This window comes from Ictalurus punctatus, chromosome 27 (genome assembly GCF_001660625.3).
Source record: "Ictalurus punctatus breed USDA103 chromosome 27, Coco_2.0, whole genome shotgun sequence".
NCBI lineage: Eukaryota > Metazoa > Chordata > Actinopteri > Siluriformes > Ictaluridae > Ictalurus > Ictalurus punctatus.
Genome location: NC_030442.2, coordinates 1,866,706 through 1,885,423, shown reverse-complemented (window position 1 = coordinate 1,885,423; position 18,718 = coordinate 1,866,706). Strand labels below are relative to the sequence as shown.

Genomic DNA, 18,718 nt, shown 5'->3' with positions numbered 1-18,718 from the left:
GCATCACAAACTAACTACAGTACATATTTACAGAATTCTATCATTTCTATCTATCACTACACATTCAGGTTTTATACACTGGTGGTGCGTCGAGTGAACCTGCTCTCTCAACTCTCGGAAATTCTCTGTTTTTCTTTATTATAAGTGATCTAAAATAATCAGTCAAATCTAGTCTCTCTTCAGGACTGAAACACTGATGTTACCAAAATAGTTTTAAATCAACTTCAAATAAAACCTTCCAATGACCTGTTACCATTTCAGGTGTTGGCAGGAGCTGTTATAGTGTGACCTACAGAGACAAAAGCGTCTGTGCTTTGGAAGGGTCTTCAGTGGAGTTTGCTGGAAGTTACTCACATCCCAGTGATCTGAGTGTTAGAGAAGTATTCTGGCATTATTTTCAGAGTGGTAAAGACTCCAAGAACCTGAAGCAGGAAACACAGTTTACTAATCGAGTTGAATATGTGAAACAAGACAAAAGCAGCACTTTGAGAATGAAAAACCTGACAAAGAAAGACTCTGGAAGATATCAACTTAGATTCCTTACTAATGATGGTGAAGGATTCTCTGGTAAACCTGGAGTGATTCTGAGTGTTACAGGTAATGTCCTACACTGAACTGTCTCTAGTTCTGGTCTCTCTGTATCGATGTAAATCTGTTAAATCACTTTCCTTTATTTTTTGCACATTCAGATCTGCAGGTAAGAGCGAGTCGCTCTGCAGTGGCATCAGAAGGACAGACTACAGTAACGCTGAGCTGCATCACCTCCTGCACTCTGTCTAACAACCCCACTTACATGTGGTACAGGAACGGACAGCCTGTTACTGACAAACTCACCAAACACAACAAGCTCTACCTGATCTCCAGTGAAGATGCAGGAAACTACTCCTGTGCTGTGACAGGACGTGAGGATCTCCGCTGTCCTGAACTAACTGTGACATGTGAGCCACAAAACTCAGTCATTATATTAATGTATAGGGTTGTGATAGCTCAGGTTCAATCCTCAGCACTGACAGAGAGCAGCTTTTAGTCCTCAACTGCTCAGCTTTATGCTTGGATTGGATTTTTCTTCACTTGTAAGTCACTGTGGATTAAAGTATCAGCCAAATAAGTAAATGTGAAAATCCAGAGGTGTTTGTGAGACACAATGCACAGTGTAATCTTTTACACCACGCTGCTGTTGAATTCTCCATTCAGATTGTTCAGGTGTTGATTAATATTCTGTAACAGCAGTTCCAGCTGCAAAACAAATCCCAGGATTATATTAATGAACTCGTTCTGATTTCATGATCATTTCTATAGTAACAGCTCAGTCACAGGGGCTCCACGGAAACAGATTATTCAGAGTGTGTAATTGTTGATATGGTGAAGTTTTCGTCTTCTGGACAGAGACATTTGCGCTTTGTAGATTCCTGGTCACATGACAAGCTGACTTAATTTTATTAAGTTAACGTCAAGTGAGATATAACACATGAGGCAGGTGAGGGAACGACTGGAATGACTATTTATAGGTGCTGTAAGTAATTACTGGCCGAGTGTTTTAGTATCAGAGGAATGAAACACTGACGTACACGAGTCCACATCCACAAGGTCAGTGGGGAAGCGTTCCTGTAACTCAGTACTATCCTATAGACAGCTAAATGGGAGTAATTAGGTATTTAATTATTTTATTATTATTATTTTATTTACGTTTGACCATACACAGACCACATCAGCATTTTTGTGAGACCCAGAATGGCCGTAACCTAAGCCCTTCACTAACTTAAGCCCTTCACTAACCTAGCCCTTCATTAGTAATCACTAGTGAAGAAGTGTCCTAGAATTTAGGGGAGAGAGCCCTCTTAAGGTGGTCTGGGCGATTCTTAGAGAAATACAGGGACGAGGTGGAAACTTTCCCTTTAAGAAATGCAGTAGAAGGCAGTTACTCCTGCTCGGTTCTCTCTCTTCCACTGTGTGAGTATTCATTAAGCCTCATCGTGTAATGGAGGGTCTCTTGATTTCAGTGTTGGGAAGTTCTTTAATACAAGCTCAAAAACTCACTAGAAGTCACCAAATGATGTCATAGAACAATTTCCCTATAAACTGAATCGTCAAGATTATTTACAAGATCATCTTACATGAAGAAGGAAGATTTCCTGAAGAATAGAATAGTTTTATCAGAATAGAAAATAATAAATTATAACATTTTTATTTCTTAAATAAGTCTTTGTTCATGACAACACAAACTATGTATTTATAAAATACTATCATTTCCGTCCGTCACTACATACAGTACTCAGGTTTTATACACTGGTGGTGAGTCGAGTGAACCTGCTCTCTCAACTCTCAGAAATTCACTGTTTTTCTTTATTATGAGTCGCAAAGAATTTACAAAAAAAATCACCAAATCCAGTGACAGATTCATAAGTAAGCGCTAAAGTCTAGTGCTGTTGGGGATTCTGAAAGAGTCTGTCTTCAGGACTGAAACACTGATGTTACCAAAATAGTTTTAAATCAACTTCAAATAAAACCTTCCAATGACCTGTTACCATTTCAGGTGTTGGCAGGAGCTGTTGGAGTGTGACCTACAGAGACAAAAGCGTCTGTGCTGTGGAAGGGTCTTCAGTGGAGTTTGCTGGAAATTACTCACATCACAGTGATCTGAGTGTTAGAAAAGTATTCTGGCATTATATTCAGCACGGTAAAGACTCCAAGAACCTGAAGCAGGAAACACAGTTTACTAATCGAGTTGAATATGTGAAACAAGACAAAAGCAGCACTTTGAAAATGAAAAACCTGACAAAGAAAGACTCTGGAGAATATCAACTTAAATTCTTTACTAATTATGGTAACAGATTCTCTGCTGAACCTGGAGTGGTTCTGAGTGTTACAGGTAATGTCCTACACTGAACTGTCTCTAGTTCTGGTCTCTCTGTATCGATGTAAATCTGTTAAATCACTTTCCTTTATTTTTTGCACATTCAGATCTGCAGGTAAGAGCGAGTCACTCTGCAGTGACATCAGAAGGACAGACTACAGTAACGCTGAGCTGCATCACCTCCTGCACTCTGTCTAACAACCACACTTACATGTGGTACAAGAACGGACAGCCTGTTACTGACAAACTCACCAAACACAACAAGCTCTACCTGAACTCCAGTGAAGATGCAGGAAACTACTCCTGTGCTGTGAGAGGACGTGAGGATCTCCGTTCTCCTGAACTAACTGTAACATGTGAGCCACAAAACTCAGGTAGGTCGGGTTCAGTCTCAGCACTGCCTGAGAGCAGCTATCAGTCCTCAACTGCTCAGCTTTATGCTTGGATTGGATTTTGAACACCACATGCCTTTTTGTGCTGCTCTACTCACATTAGCACAATATGTTAATAACAACGGTACAGAAATGTGATCAAACTGGCCTGCATTCAATCCAAATAGCAAAACAGCGTCATTAACTGGCAAATTATGCTTAGCATAAAATAGAGCCTCATCATGCTCATGATTTATTTCTCAGAGAATTCCACAGTGTTAAAGGTCATCATGGTGGGCCTGGCTGTCTTCCTGGCAGTAACACTCCTCTCAGGAGCTCTGTGGATGTGGTATGTAAAATGTACTGAATATGTTTTTAATATAATTTACACATAAATAATCATTTGAACTAGCATGAACATGTACTTGATGTTTCTCAGGAAGAGGAAGTCGAGCTCAGCTAATGGCCACAGCAGCACTGGCAAGAGTGGACAGGTGAGTGTTTCCTGTTATCATTTCAGGTGTTGGAAGCTGCTGTTGGAGTGTGACCTACAGAGACAAACGTGTCTGTGCTTTGGAAGGGTCTTTTGGAAGGAAGTTACTCACATCCCAGTGTATCTGATCTTCATTTTTCTCAGAGTGTTCCAAAGCCTGGAGATGACACATACACAGCACTGAACCCCATGAATATGTCCCCGGATTATGACACTCTGCAAGTACGTATATAGTCTTTGTGTGTGTGTGTGTGTGTGTGTGTGTGTGTGTGTGTGTGTGTGTGTGTGTGTGTGTGTGTTTAGTTGTCTAAAAACTTATTTCCCCCCTAGAATGTTCATGACTCTGCCAGTGACACTTACACAACTCTGAACCCTGCAACCATGTCCTCTGATTATGACACGCTGAGGGTAAGTCTGTAGTGTGTGTGTGTGTGTGTGTGAGAGAGAGAGAGAGAGAGAGAGCGAGAGAGGCATCCAGGATTTAGGAGAAGTTTGATGTTCCATATGCAGAAGATTAATGACGTCCACACACAAAGTCAACAATCCAAAAATCAGAAACGCCAGGCGAGAAACATCACACACAATCAGCGCAAATCCAAACCGGAGGAAGTCAAAATCCTGTACATGACGAGACCAACAATAGGTCAAAGCCTCAGAACTGACATACAGTGAATGAGGCGAGACTTTACATCGTGCCTCATTATGAATCTCTGACGAATGTTGCGTGTAAATATTTACATAAGTCAAATCCAAGTAAACATTTATTTCATATTCACAAATAAATAAAGCTATTTTTTGCACTCGTGTGTATTTTGACGAAGGTGAACCACCTGTAGCACGCAAAGCACTTTCCCGACACAGCTCATTTACATATAGTAACGCCCACAAACCTCCATAAAAGGTAAAGCACACAGAGATCTGGAAGTGCAAAATGACAATAAAACAGCTAAGGGTTTATATCTCTACACACACAGAGCAGCGTCCTCCTTCTATACAGCAACGTTACTTTCATCTTAACTCAGGGTCTGGTCTGATTTGTCTTCAGTTATGGATTTGTGTTGGCTTGCTTTCTTTAATTCTTTTTTTCTTTAAATAATTAATATGTTCATAAATATGAATCAACTGGTTTCCACGAAATGTTCTTTAAATTAGTGTGTAATTAAAACACAGGGTTTTAGCTGATCTGGAAATCTTACTCTCTGACCTAATCGCTCTGGATAAGGGCTTCTGATAAATAATTCTAATTTATATATTATATATTTATATACATAATCCGTATATAAAAGTGTAATAATCCATGACAGTTATATGGTTTGAAGTCGATTGTGCGTGACATTAGTTTGTTATTTTTTGTGAGTAAATTGTGATGTTATAGTGTATAATGTGATGATGTGTGTGTGTTGATGATTTTTTTCAGGGTGTGGCTCCTCGACTCAGTGAGGAGAAGTACTCCAGAACTGCAGAATGAGAACGGACAGTTGAGTTTGGTTAGTGACTTTACATTCAGCATCATGAACAGCACAGGAAGGTGCTCAGGGTGAGAGTTTTAGGATTAGAGTTGAGGATTAGAGTTAAACGGCATTAAGACGTCACAGCAAACTAAAGTCTGTCTTAAGTAAGTGTCATTTGTTTATGTTTTTCAAGCAGCTCCTTTAGATTCTCAGGTGTCTTTCTGTACATTATAGATATGCTCCGCACTTATATAGCGCGTTTTATAATCTTAGCAGTTCTCCACTGTTTGTCATTCACCCATTCACACACACACACCAGAGCTGCCACGCAAGGCGCTAGCCAGCCATCCGGTGCAACTTGGGGTTCAGTGTCTCGCCCAAGGACACTTCGTCATGTGGAGTCATGTGGGCCAGGAATCGAACCTCCAACTCTTGACTGACCTCTGTTAATCTCTGTTCATGCTAACATCGGATTTAATCACCTAAATATTGATGAATCAGTCAATTCTGATCTGATCCTTAAATTTCTTGTAACTTTCTTTTTTATTCATTTAGCGAAACATTTCTACAACTTTCTTTTCTGTCATCTGATCCAGTGTTTGTCATTTTCATGTGTTGTAAACTGCAGTGAAAAGCTGGATAATGATGATGATCATTAATAATGATGTAAGGAACACCAGCTTCCATCGAGATGAATTCTGCTATGTCTGATCCGTTACAGTCCAATGTTTCAAATGTTTTTATGTACAAAATTACAAAATTAACATTGTCGTTATGAGCTTTTACATGGCTGAACGCTGCACACCGATTCAAAACCATAATAAACTTTTACACAACTTAAACACGCAGTAGAAAACGTTTTACATGATGTATAGAGCAGGTAGATCAGGGTCATCTGTTAATCAATCACGAAGGTCTTCAACAGTAAAACCAGTAAAACATCTGTTCATATTTTATTTCTAAAATGAAGTTTAATATTGACCTGGATAAATAAGTACTGCGTGACTGTTTGAGTGAAAATAGGATTAACGTGCTGTACGTTATGTACAATCATTGTTGTTTACCACCAAATAATGAACAATAAACACTGAATGGCCATTTGATTGAAACTAAAGCGTGGTGTCGGTCTTTTGCACAGTGCTGTACATGCGTAAAGCGTTCACAGGGCAGCACGAATTCAGTCTTCTGGGCTCTGAATCTAACAGAAGAGGACAGAAGGACAGCTGCTCAAACACCAGTGAACCGTAGTTCATGTTCCAAACCTTACACAGGCCACATTAGGGCACAATTTTACATTACTTACATTATATGGCACAGACTTGGCATGGGGATCACCCACAATGCTTTGCTGATGGTTGATGGTTTTGATTTTGCTGCAAAGAGAAGCGCTGTTCTGGAACTGATGTCCACTGACTCTAGGGGTCAAACAGGGAACCACATAGTGCCAGGGCTAAATCCAGTGAGGAGGCCATTGCTTAGGAGTAAGCCTCGGAGGATACACACACTTCATTATGCATGAGGATGAGCCCTTCATTTTATTATTATTATTATTGTTGTTGTTGTTTAAGATTAATCTCTGTGTGATTTTGTAGCAAGGGTCTAGTGGACTGAAAATGTTTTTGGTTCATACTTGATTAAAATCCTACAAAAATATCCACACACTAATATTTTAAGTCTCTATTCTTTTTGAATTCCAATAAATCTGGAGTATGAGGGATTTTTAGTTATTTATTTTAATTTACTAAGTGACTTAGGACTGCACCTAGCTGTTTACCTTCACAACAAGGCTCTGCCACTGTGCTGGCCGGGTTAATAAATTGAAGAATGTGGAACACATGTTGGCGATCTTCACCCTGATGTGACGTCCATGCTCTTCGAGAAACTCAGCTCTGTGGGACGGGTTCACTCTCTCCGCCTCTGCCAGAACAAGAGAACAAGAAGCAAAGATTGCTCCTCCCGTGACTGCCGCTGTGGTGCTGAGAGACAGCTCCGTTTCAGCACCACCAATGTTTTGGACAGCCGGAGAGCGCGTGGCTGACTAAATTCTCTCGCAGGCTTTCAATGGAGAAGAACACCCAGTCTTCTATATCAGCAGGAAGCTGTCCTTGGCGGAGAGGAAATATGCTGCCATGGAGAGAGAGGCCCTGGCACTAACGCGGGCCATCGGGGAGCTGCGCTACTACCTGGCAGGTCGACCCTTCACTCTGGTGACGGACCACGCACCACTGCAGTGGATGGCCAAGGCCAAGGACACCAATGCCAGGGTAACACGATGGTTCCTTACGCTGCAGGACTTCTCTTTCCAGGTTTAACACCGGGCAGGAGCCCGACGTAGGACTGCAGATAGCCTCTAATGACACGACGCTCTGTGGGCCAACACACATCGGCAGTGGGCTCGGAACTGAGCGGGGGTACTGTGACGACAGGCCGACAGCCGGCGCACAAAAGAGAAAGAACTCTCCTCCCGCGACTGTGCTAGGGTGCTGAAATGACAGCTCTGCTTTAGCACCACCAATGTTTTAGACAGCCGGAGAGTGCGTAGCCATGAGGCGGGGCCACGGACACACACACAGCTGGCGGCTAATTATCAGCGGGGCCGTCTAGCAGCCGGCGGGAGTGAATAAAAGGGCCCACCTCCTCTAGAAAAGAGAGAGAGGGTTCTCGAAACACAACTAGAGTTATGTTTGGACCGGTACAGCTCCCAGTCCATTGGCAGAAACATCCACTTGAACTATTAATCTCTGGGAGAAATCAGGACTTTGAAGCACTGGACTGTTACATAAGCTGTCCTTCAGCTGTTGAAATGCCCACTCAGCTTCCTCTGTCCAGGGCACTGGGTTTCGTACCAACTTTGTGGTGAGGTTGGTCAGGGGTACCGTGACACTAGAGAACTCGGGTAATCAGCTCACCGATTTCCTCCTTGGTGCACTGTTGTGGCCTTATCCAAAGAGCATACAGTCCCTTCAACCGATGATAAGTGGAAGTTTGTCCCGGTCCCGGTCTGACGGAAGCACTGTCGGTAGGTCTCTGCTGGAATGTCAAAAACCTCCCATTTCATTACACCTAGCACCAGCAATTCATAATTCATCCTAAAATTCACTCGTAACCACTGAAGGAATGCATGCCTCAAAATTTTTTAAGAGGGATTAAAAAAATAATGCTCACATACCAGACAAAGGGTTTAACATTACTTGACTCTCTCATCAGGCTTGGGGTCCAGCACTTGAAGAACATATAGTTCACTTTGCAGGATTAAAGCACAGGGGAGGGCTGGATGCCATTATATTCAACTTAGTGCAGTCCAGGGAAAAGAGAGGGGATATTACACTAAATCAGACAACAGCATAGAGACAGAGGGGGTGTGGTTCAGTGGATTTTGTGCTCTGCAGTGTGATAGCTCCTAGTGGTTCGAGGACAGTGTGACAATCTGTGGGTTTTATTCCCCTAGTTGAAAAGCCAGAACCTGTCATCCTTGCACGTTATCTTGTACCTCGCACACCGAGTCGCTGTGCCCTTAGACAGACCTGTGTATCCATGTTTGTAAAAAAAATAAACAAATAAATAAATAAATAATGTACAGGTCAGGTGATGTTAAACACGGCAGAAACAGGAATCAAAGTTATGAAACAAATTTGGTCACAACTGGAAGAACTAATGGGAGTTCAAAAGGCTTCATAACGTCACTAGTAAGCACTTGGAGCAAGGTTTCTTAAAGACTGAGTGAAAGTGTTTTAATAACACTCTGTTCCTGAACCAGATGTAAGTGGGGTCGTTAGACAGAGTGCAGGAGGTGATACAGCTCAGCTTTTACTCCAGTCTGATACTGTAACCTTCATATATGCAAGTATTAAACAAGGTTTGTTATTATTATTTTTTATCTATTTAATTAAAATGGACTTAAATTAATGTTTAATTATGTGTTATTACCTATGATGGACAGAGACAGAGTGAAGTTTAAAGTGAATTCTTATACACAGCATGAGAGTGGCCCTTGACCTGCACTGACACTACTGTCACACTGTAAGTGAGGCGTTTCCCCTCATCACCAGCAGAGGCAGCACACTCCTGAACTCTACAGCAACCTCTGACACTTTCGGGGCACTTCCTGATTTTCTGCTATATTAAACTCGCTGAGAGGACACACAAACACACAAATAGACACACACACACACACACGCACACACACACACACATACACACACGCACACACAAACATGCACACACGCACACAAACATGCACACTGACACACAAACACACAAACAAGATGTATTAAACACGCTATACTGTATGACTCATGCACTGACCAGCAAGAGCGTAACCACAGCGTAACCACTGCTGCTGCTGTCCTCAGTCACAAATAGCACTCCAGTCAAGAATGTGTGAAAATAACCATAGAAACAGAACTCAACTCTGAAACAGTTCATACTTCACACATCTGGGTTTACAGAATTAAGAGAATAAATAAACTCACACAGATAAAGAAGGTGCAGGATGTTATTACATTCTATAATATATCTGATATTTTACTCGTCTTCTTGTGTACAGAAACCCCAGTACAGCCAGAGAGACAGTGTTGTGTTCTTAAACTAAATAATGAAAGTGAATTAAAGTCTCAGCTAAATTAATAAAAGTATGAGAAATGTTATGTGGAGATGAATTTAAAGGGGAAAAGGCCTGGAGGAGAATGTAAAGCTCCACTCAGTGTGTATTTCAGCTCTTTTGTTGATGAGCTGCCCAATGCAGATGAAAAAAATGTCAATTATTATCATGTATAGTGTACAGGAGTGTGTGACTGCTGTGTTTTTTAATTCAATACTAAAATTGATAGTGTGTGTATAACGAGACTGTTTAAGTGAAGGTCACGCTCAGACAAAAAGGAAGGAAACAAACTTCTTTTTCATCTTCAGCTACTAACCCACCCACCCCCCATCACACACACACACACACACACACACACACACACACACACACACACACACACACACACACACGCCCCGTGATCACACCACGGCACATTTCCACCAAGTTAGAACATTATTAAGAGGAGACCCGAGAGGACGTAAGAAAAAACTCTCTTTATGATTATGTTCACATTAGTAAATTTGTATATTACCGTAAATACGAATTTTAACAGAACATATATATTAATATACAACGAGCACACCTATGCATATTGATATCGATTGTGTTTATAGTGATCTCCCAGTTAAACAGTTAAATGATTGTGTTTTTCAGGGCTCTAAGTGGAACTATGGACGTTGGATCCAGAAAGCTGCTGCTGCTGATCCTGTTGTTGAATATTACAGGTAGGGTTGCTGTATTTGTTGAGTATTAAGATGAACCCGTCTCTGCTACATGGAATATGTTAGCTGTGGGCTTTTCCTAACAGGCCTAAACTAAACAACTCCAGATACAAAATGAATGGACATGAAAAACTCCTAATGTTGTAACAGATTCCAGGTTATCAAAAGGCCATAAACTGTGCTAAATGAGTATTTACTTCTGTGTGCTAGATCCAGCTTGCTTTATTTTCGAGATATTGTCGCTTGTTTAACAGCTTCATGCTGGTGGCAACATTAAACGCTAATGCTACAGTAGTGATGAATGTGTTGGCTGATCTGAGAACAGTTTTGCAGTTTATTTTGTAATGTTTCAGGCCAGGATGTGAACTGGGGAAGCTGCTCTTAGAGCAGAACAGTTTAAAGGCTCTTGTTCTCTAGAGTTTTATTAAAGTTGTTCAGTGAATTTAACTAAACTGATTGAAACAGTGGAACATGCAGTGATGTAAATCCACACACAAGTGTTACTCTGAGTGTATGAGCTGATCCAACTTAGTTTTAGAGCAAACTGATTCTTTACCACTGATCTGAGACCAGATATAAAGCGCTCATCACTAATATTGGCACCCTTGGTATATATAAGCAAAGAATGCTGTTTTTGTCTTTATTTTTTTTAACTTTTGATCTTTTGTTTAAAAAATTCACAAAAATTATCTGCTGTCATGGATATCAAACACTTGCAAACAAAACACAGGTTTATATATATAAAAAAAAAAAATAGTTAAATATAGTTGTGCAAGAATTATTGCCACCCTTTTAGTCAATACTTTGTGCTAGCTCCCTTTCCCAAGATGACAGCTCTGAGTCTTCTCCTATAACGCCTGATGAGGTTGGAGAATACATGGCGAGGGATCTGAGACCGTTCCTCCATACAGAATCTCTCCAGATCCTTCACATTTCGAGGTCCATGCTGGTGGACTCTCCTCTTCAGTTCACCCCACAGGTTTTCTATGGGGTTCAGGTCAGGGGACTGGGATGGTCAGGGCAGGACCTTGATTTTGTGGTCAGTAAAAGATTTCTGTGTTGATTTTGTTGTATGTTTTGGATCATTGTCCTGCTGGAAGATCCAACCACAGCCAATTTGAAGCTTTCTGGTGGAAGCAGTCAGGTTTTCATTTACTGTCTGTTGATATTTGATAGAGTCCATGATGCCATGTATCCTAACAAAATGTCCCAAGACATTAAAGAGCATGCACGCATGTGCTCACCATCCCCGGACTTCTAATCTCCCACACCTGTCACTAATCACACACACACTCTCTCCACTAGTATTTAGAGAGTCATTCACCAAATGTTCATTGTGAAGTATACGTTCAGTAGACTTGTTCTCTGCATTTCCAAGCCTTTCACATTCGTTTGCTATCTTTGTTATCTCGACCTCTATTCCCGTTTACGACAACGCTTTCTGCCTGTCCCCTTGTGCTTTGTTTGTCCAATCGCCTGACCCTTGCTTGTTTAACGACTACGTCTTTGAAACTACCCTTTACTACGCAACCGCTTCTGCTTCTGGGCCAAGTCCGGTTCGTGACAGTGTTTACAATTGTTTGATATCCATGAGAGCAGAGTATTTTTGTGAAATCTTTGAATTTATCAAAAGGTTAAACAATAAAGACAATTTTAAACAGCCTTCTTTTCTCATATTTACCAAGGGTGCCAATATTAGTGGAGGGTACTGCACATTTATGCATTTTACATGTATGGCCTTTGGCAGACACTTTTATCCAGAGCGACTTACATTTATTTCATTTATACAACTGAGTAGTTAAGGGTTAACGACCTTGCTTAAGGGCCCAGTAGTGGCAGGTCGGCAGTGATAGGATTTGAAGGCACCTCCAGGTTGGGGGTTCAGAGTTTGCACGCTCTGTCCGTGCTTTGGTAGTTTTCTCTGGGTATTCGGGCTCCAGGCTCCCTGCTACCCTGTGTAGGATAAACGGTACAGAAAATTGATGTATGGATGGATGTTAAGATTTATGTCTTGAGACAGACATCGAGTCAAAGGAACATGAGGATATAAATAGATGAACTGATCAAGGGCGGAAATAAGAACAGGTGTACACAAATTGAAGACATTCTTTACTAAAGAATCAAGCAGAACGAGCCACACTGGGAAATGCACTGTGCACTGAGGGGAATCATGACAGAACCCTCCTTAATGCATGGCTGAGGAGTGACAAATGTAAAACAAGATGTACAGGACCTCGTCGAAAGTCCACCATGAGGCAGGCATTGCCTGGGAAGAGCAACTTCCTGTACTAAGGTGGAGCAAAGAGCAAACATCTCCTTGCTCGTGTCAGGAGATGCACAACCTCAGAGAAGCCAGGAGGTGGAGCGACGTCCTCAGAGAAGCCAAGAAGTGCCGCCCAGACAACATCTTTGCTAAAGCCACGAGGTGAAGTGACATACACTGAGAAGCCTGAAGGAGGAGTCACCTCCTCAACAACAAGTGGAACACTGTCCTTCACAAAACTTGGAGGTCCGTGTCATCGGCCTTGGGCAGAAATGGACATGTTTTTTTACATTGGCCGCAGGACACTGCTGACGCACACTAATAATAAGAATGAAGGATTCGGAGGAGACTATAGTATGAATAGCTTATGTTGTTCAATATTGCTTTTATTTATAATTCACTGTTAGCTCATAAACACAAAGCCTTTATTAACACTTTTATGTGCATGAACATCAATAGCATTGATCACTGTATTTTTTTGTCCAGGTGTTTTAACTGTACTTGACATTTAAATACTTAATCAGGACTTTTAGCAATATTGAGAAATCAGTGTTGTAATGTGTAGTGGTAAAATTCTTCATTTAATCTTAAACAACAGCATCACAGAGACAGTGTAACAGACTGAACTCCACAATGATCAGAAAGCAGGCAGGACAAATCCAGAGAACAGTCAGAACTAGGCAGGAGTCAGAAACATGGCAAGGCATCCAGAAAATAACAGCTCAGACCTTAGACAACAGGAGATCTCAGTAATGACAATGAATATGAAAGTGTTTTATATAATCTGTGAAGAGGAAATGGCAATGACAAGTGAAGAAGTGTCCTAGAATTCAGGAGAGGGAGCCCTCTGGTGGTGGTGTGGGTTTTGATCCTGATCTCTGTATATATATGTGTGTGTGTGTGTGTGTGTGTGTGTGTGTGTGTGTGTGTGTGTGTGTGTGTGTGTGTGTGTGTGTGTAGCCTCTTTCCTTTTCTCCCCCAAAAGCATGATTATTTGTTATAAAGTTGTTTATTTTCCTATAACAGCACATGCCAGTGTTTTATTCCTGTGTGTCACTCCCTCACGAGCCTCTATTTCTTTTCTTTCTCTTTAGTTAATAACGTAATAAGACAAAACCTCCGCTTATTATATTACTGAGAAACTACAATGCTGTGTCTGAAAACATCATCCTCAAAGTTCCAGCTTTACCTCTGACTATTACAAAGTGTGCACACTGATGACTTCTTCCAAAAATGATCAATAAATGTCCTGATCAACAGTTTCACTCATTTTATAATGTGTTAATGTGGAGCGCCTGTGAGAGTTTTTATTAAAGAAACAATCACATATTAGAAGGAGTGCATTAACATAAACCTGATTTAGCTTACAGCTGGAGCTACTGTCAGAGCTGCTGTTAGAGAAAATGAACCAGATTCAAGGATCCAGCTGTGCTTTTGGTAAAAGTCTGATTAAAAGTCTGATCACAATAAGAAGCTTCTCTATTTCTTAAAGGAAACTGTGATCATTACAAACATGAAGCTGTTTTATTGTCTTTTAATATCTGATGTTAACAATTCAGTTTCAGTATCAGGTATCCAGGACGTGAAGGTGTCGTGCCATCCTGAGAAGATCTGTGCTCTGAGGGAGTCATCTGTGACCCTGACGTGCTCTTACTCAAATATCATCATCATCACTGGCTTCTGGTTCAGCCTAAAGGACAAAGCTAAATGGAGGAAGGAGGAACATCCAGAGGATTTAGCTTTAGACTCAGACTACGCAGGACGTGTGAGCTACACAGAGATGACAAACTTCCGCTCGACTCTTACAATAACAGACCTGAGAGAGAGAGACTCAGGGGAATATCGCCTCGTGTTCATTACGGATAAAGGAGAGAAATATCTGAGCTCAGCTGGAGTTACTCTAACAGTTACAGGTAACAGAGCAGCTAGTCTGTAATAACCTGTGCTGTTATACACGTCTGTGTTCAAACATTCACCTTTATCTTCATTTAGACCTGCAGGTGACCCACGACTCCACAAAACAAACTCTCACCTGCCGCACTTCCTGTCTTCTGACCTCTACTGTTCAGTATAACTGGCACAAGAATGGAAAAATCTTTGAGAAATACAGAGTCAACATGGAAACATTCTCTTTAACTAATGGTGAAGAAGGCAGTTACTCCTGCTCTGTTGAAGGCTATGGTACTATTCTCTCTCTTCCAGTGTGTGAGTATTCATTTGGCTTCATCATGTAATGGAGGGTCTCTTGATTTCAGTGTTGGGAAAGAAGTTAATGCAAGCTCAAAAACTCACTAGAAGTCACCAGATGATGTCATAGAAAAATTCACATATTCACTGATTCGTCAAGATCATTTCAATATCAAAACATCTTACAGGAAGAAGGAAGATTTTCTGATGAATAGAATAGTTTTATCTGAATAGAAAATAATAGATTATAACTTTTATTGAATCTTTCTTCATGGCATCACAAACTAACTACAGTACATATTTACAAAATTCTATCATTTCTATCTATCACTACACATTCAGGTTTTATACACTGGTGGTGCGTCGAGTGAAGCTGCTCTCTCAACTCTCAGAAATTCTCTGTTTTTCTTTATTATAAGTGATCTAAAATAATCAGTCAAATCTAGTCTCTCTTCAGGACTGAAACACTGATGTTACCAAAATAGTTTTAAATCAACTTCAAATAAAACATTCCAATGACCTGTTACCATTTCAGGTGTTGGCAGGAGCTGTTATAGTGTGACCTACAGAGACAAAAGAGTCTGTGCTGTGGAAGGGTCTTCAGTGGAGTTTGCTGGAAGTTACTCACATCCCAGTGATCTGAGTGTTAGTGAAGTATTCTGGCATTATTTTCAGCGTGGTAAAGACTCCAAGAACCTGAAGCAGGAAACACAGTTTACTAATCGAGTTGAATATGTGAAACAAGACAAAAGCAGCACTTTGAAAATGAAAAACCTGACAAAGAAAGACTCTGGAGAATATTGCCTTAGATTCCTTAATAAGGATGGTGAAGGATTCTCTGGTAGACCTGGAGTGATTCTGAGTGTTACAGGTAATGTCCTACACTGAACTGTCTCTAGTTCTGGTCTCTCTGTATCGATGTAAATCTGTTAAATCACTTTCCTTTATTTTTTGCACATTCAGATCTGCAGGTAAGAGCGAGTCGCTCTGCAGTGGCATCAGAAGGACAGACTACAGTAACGCTGAGCTGCATCACCTCCTGCACTCTGTCTAACAACCACACTTACATGTGGTACAAGAACGGACAGCCTGTTACTGACAAACTCACCAAACGCAACAAGCTCTACCTGAACTCCAGTGAAGATGCAGGAAACTACTCCTGTGCTGTGAGAGGACGTGGGGATCTCCGCTCTCCTGAACTAACTGTGACATGTGAGCCACAAAACTCAGTCATTATATTAATGTATAGGGTTGTGATAGCTCAGGTTCAATCCTCAGCACTGACAGAGAGCAGCTTTTAGTCCTCAACTGCTCAGCTTCATGCTTGGATTGGATTTTTCTTCACTTGTAAGTCACTGTGGATTAAAGTATCAGCCAAATAAGCAAATGTGAAAATCCAGAGGTGTTTGTGAGACACAATGCACAGTGTAATCTTTTACACCACGCTGCTGTTGAATTCTCCATTCAGATTGTTCAGGTGTTGATTAATATTCTGTAACAGCAGTTCCAGCTGCAAAACAAATCCCAGGATTATATTAATGAACTCGTTCTGATTTCATGATCATTTCTATAGTAACAGCTCAGTCACAGGGGCTCCACGGAAACAGATTATTCAGAGTGTGTAATTGTTGATATGGTGAAGTTTTCGTCTTCAGTACAGAGACATTTGCGCTTTGTAGATTCCTGGTCACATGACAAGCTGACTTAATTTTATTAACGTCAAGTGAGATATAAAACATGAGGCAGGTGAGGGAACGACTGGAATGACTATTTATAGGTGCTGTAAGTAATTACTGGCCGAGTGTTTTAGTATCAGAGGAATGAAACACTGACGTACACGAGTCCACATCCACAAGGTCAGTGGGGAAGCGTTCCTGTAACTCAGTACTATCCTATAGACAGCTAAATGTGAACAATTAGGTATTTAATTATTTTATTATTATTATTTTATTTACGTTTGACCATACACAGACCACATCAGCATTTTTGTGAGACCCAGAATGGCCGTAACCTAAGCCCTTCACTAACTTAACCCCTTCACTAACCTAGCCCTTCATTAGTAATCACTAGTGAAGAAGTGTCCTAGAATTTAGGGGAGAGAGCCCTCTTAAGGTGGTCTGGGCAATTCTTAGAGAAATACAGAGACGAGGTGGAAACTTTCCCTTTAAGAAATGCAGTAGAAGGCAGTTACTCCTGCTCGGTTCTCTCTCTTCCACTGTGTGAGTATTCATTAAGCCTCATCGTGTAATGGAGGGTCTCTTGATTTCAGTGTTGGGAAGTTCTTTAATACAAGCTCAAAAACTCACTAGAAGACACCAAATGATGTCATAGAACAATTTCCCTATAAACTGAATTGTCAAGATTATTTACAAGATCATTTTACATGAAGAAGGAAGATTTCCTGAAGAATAGAATAGTTTTATCGGAATAGAAAATAATAAATTATAACATTTTTATTTCTTAAAGAAGTCTTTGTTCATGACAACACAAACTATGTATTTATAAAATACTATAATTTCAGTCCATCACTACATACAGTATTCAGGTTTTATACACTGGTGGTGAGTCGAGTGAACCTGCTCTCTCAACGCTCAGAAATTCAGTTTTTCTTTATTATGAGTCGCAAAGAGTTTACAAAAAAAATCACCAAATCTAGTGACAGATTCATAAATAAGCGCTAAAGTCTAGTGCTGTTGTGGATTCTGAAAGAGTCTGTCTTCAGGACTGAAACACTGATGTTACCAAAATAGTTTTAAATCAACTTCAAATAAAACCTTCCAATGACCTGTTACCATTTCAGGTGTTGGCAGGAGCTGTTATAGTGTGACCTACAGAGACAAAAGAGTCTGTGCTGTGGAAGGGTCTTCAGTGGAGTTTGCTGGAAATTACTCACATCCCAGTGATCTGAGTGTTAGAGAAGTATTCTGGCAGTATATTCAGCGTGGTAAAGTCTTCCAGGACCTGAAGCAGGAAACACAGTTTACTAATCGAGTTGAATATGTGAAACAAGACAAAAGCAGCACTTTGAAAATGAAAAACCTGACAAAGAAAGACTCTGGAAGATATCAACTTAGATTCCTTACTAATGATGGTAATAGATTCTCTGCTGAACCTAGAGTGATTCTGAATGTTACAGGTAATGTCCTACACTGAACTGTCTCTAGTTCTGGTCTCTCTGTATCGATGTAAATCTGTTAAATCACTTTCCTTTATTTTTTGCACATTCAGATCTGCAGGTAAGAGCGAGTCGCTCTGCAGTGGCATCAGAAGGACAGACTACAGTAACGCTGAGCTGCATCACCTCCTGCACTCTGTCTAACAACCCCACTTACATGTGGTACAAGAACGGACAGCCTGTTACTGACAAACTCACCAAACACAACAAGCTCTACCTGATCTCCAGTGAAGATGCAGGAAACTACTCCTGTGCTGTGACAGGACATGAGGATCTCCGCTCTCCTGAACTAACTGTGACATGTGAGCCACAAAACTCAGTCATTATATTAATGTATAGGGTTGTGATAGCTCAGGTTCAATCCTCAGCACTGACAGAGAGCAGCTTTTAGTCCTCAACTGCTCAGCTTTATGCTTGGATTGGATTTTTATTCACTTGTAAGTCACTGTGGATTAAAGTATCAGCCAAATAAGCAAATGTGAAAATCCAGAGGTGTTTGTGAGACACAATGCACAGTGTAATCTTTTACACCACGCTGCTGTTGAATTCTCCATTCAGATTGTTCAGGTGTTCATTAATATTCTGTAACAGCAGTTCCAGCTGCAAAACAAGTCCCAGGA

The 18,718-nt window shown here is 40.8% G+C and overlaps 4 protein-coding genes across 4 annotated transcripts; all 4 read left to right on the top strand.

The window, feature by feature from the left end:
- Positions 1–238: 238 nt before the first annotated feature.
- Positions 239–1,407, top strand: LOC128629262 (sialoadhesin). The gene is made up of 2 exons (XM_053676511.1): positions 239–597; positions 690–1,407. The coding sequence occupies exons 1-2, from the start codon at positions 492–494 to the stop codon at positions 1,025–1,027; spliced, it is 444 nt and encodes a 147-aa protein (XP_053532486.1). The 5' UTR covers positions 239–491; the 3' UTR covers positions 1,028–1,407.
- A 2,083-nt stretch (positions 1,408–3,490) lies between these two features.
- Positions 3,491–5,635, top strand: LOC108259173 (uncharacterized). The gene is made up of 5 exons (XM_053676510.1): positions 3,491–3,574; positions 3,665–3,719; positions 3,863–3,940; positions 4,049–4,126; positions 5,136–5,635. Exons 1-5 carry the CDS (start codon positions 3,516–3,518, stop codon positions 5,184–5,186), a joined length of 321 nt encoding a protein of 106 aa, XP_053532485.1. The 5' UTR covers positions 3,491–3,515; the 3' UTR covers positions 5,187–5,635.
- A 4,699-nt stretch (positions 5,636–10,334) lies between these two features.
- LOC128629247 (sialoadhesin) lies at positions 10,335–16,224 on the top strand. The gene is made up of 5 exons (XM_053676451.1): positions 10,335–10,476; positions 14,296–14,649; positions 14,729–14,941; positions 15,459–15,794; positions 15,887–16,224. The coding sequence occupies exons 1-5, from the start codon at positions 10,389–10,391 to the stop codon at positions 16,222–16,224; spliced, it is 1,329 nt and encodes a 442-aa protein (XP_053532426.1). The 5' UTR covers positions 10,335–10,388.
- Positions 16,225–17,716: 1,492 nt separating this feature from the next.
- Positions 17,717–18,489, top strand: LOC128629246 (sialoadhesin-like). The gene is made up of 2 exons (XM_053676450.1): positions 17,717–18,059; positions 18,152–18,489. Exons 1-2 carry the CDS (start codon positions 17,954–17,956, stop codon positions 18,487–18,489), a joined length of 444 nt encoding a protein of 147 aa, XP_053532425.1. The 5' UTR covers positions 17,717–17,953.
- Positions 18,490–18,718: the final 229 nt, after the last annotated feature.

Coding starts and splice junctions, on each gene's coding strand:
- LOC128629262 (XM_053676511.1), top strand. CDS start 492: ATGAAAAACCTGACAAAGAAAGACTCTGGAAGATATCAACTTAGATTC. Junction 598..689: donor AGTGATTCTGAGTGTTACAG/GTAATGTCCTAC, acceptor TTGCACATTCAG/ATCTGCAGGTAAGAGCGAGT.
- LOC108259173 (XM_053676510.1), top strand. CDS start 3,516: ATGGTGGGCCTGGCTGTCTTCCTGGCAGTAACACTCCTCTCAGGAGCT. Junction 3,941..4,048: donor CGGATTATGACACTCTGCAA/GTACGTATATAG, acceptor TTTCCCCCCTAG/AATGTTCATGACTCTGCCAG. Junction 4,127..5,135: donor CTGATTATGACACGCTGAGG/GTAAGTCTGTAG, acceptor GATTTTTTTCAG/GGTGTGGCTCCTCGACTCAG.
- LOC128629247 (XM_053676451.1), top strand. CDS start 10,389: ATGATTGTGTTTTTCAGGGCTCTAAGTGGAACTATGGACGTTGGATCC. Junction 14,650..14,728: donor AGTTACTCTAACAGTTACAG/GTAACAGAGCAG, acceptor ATCTTCATTTAG/ACCTGCAGGTGACCCACGAC. Junction 14,942..15,458: donor TATTCTCTCTCTTCCAGTGT/GTGAGTATTCAT, acceptor TTACCATTTCAG/GTGTTGGCAGGAGCTGTTAT.
- LOC128629246 (XM_053676450.1), top strand. CDS start 17,954: ATGAAAAACCTGACAAAGAAAGACTCTGGAAGATATCAACTTAGATTC. Junction 18,060..18,151: donor AGTGATTCTGAATGTTACAG/GTAATGTCCTAC, acceptor TTGCACATTCAG/ATCTGCAGGTAAGAGCGAGT.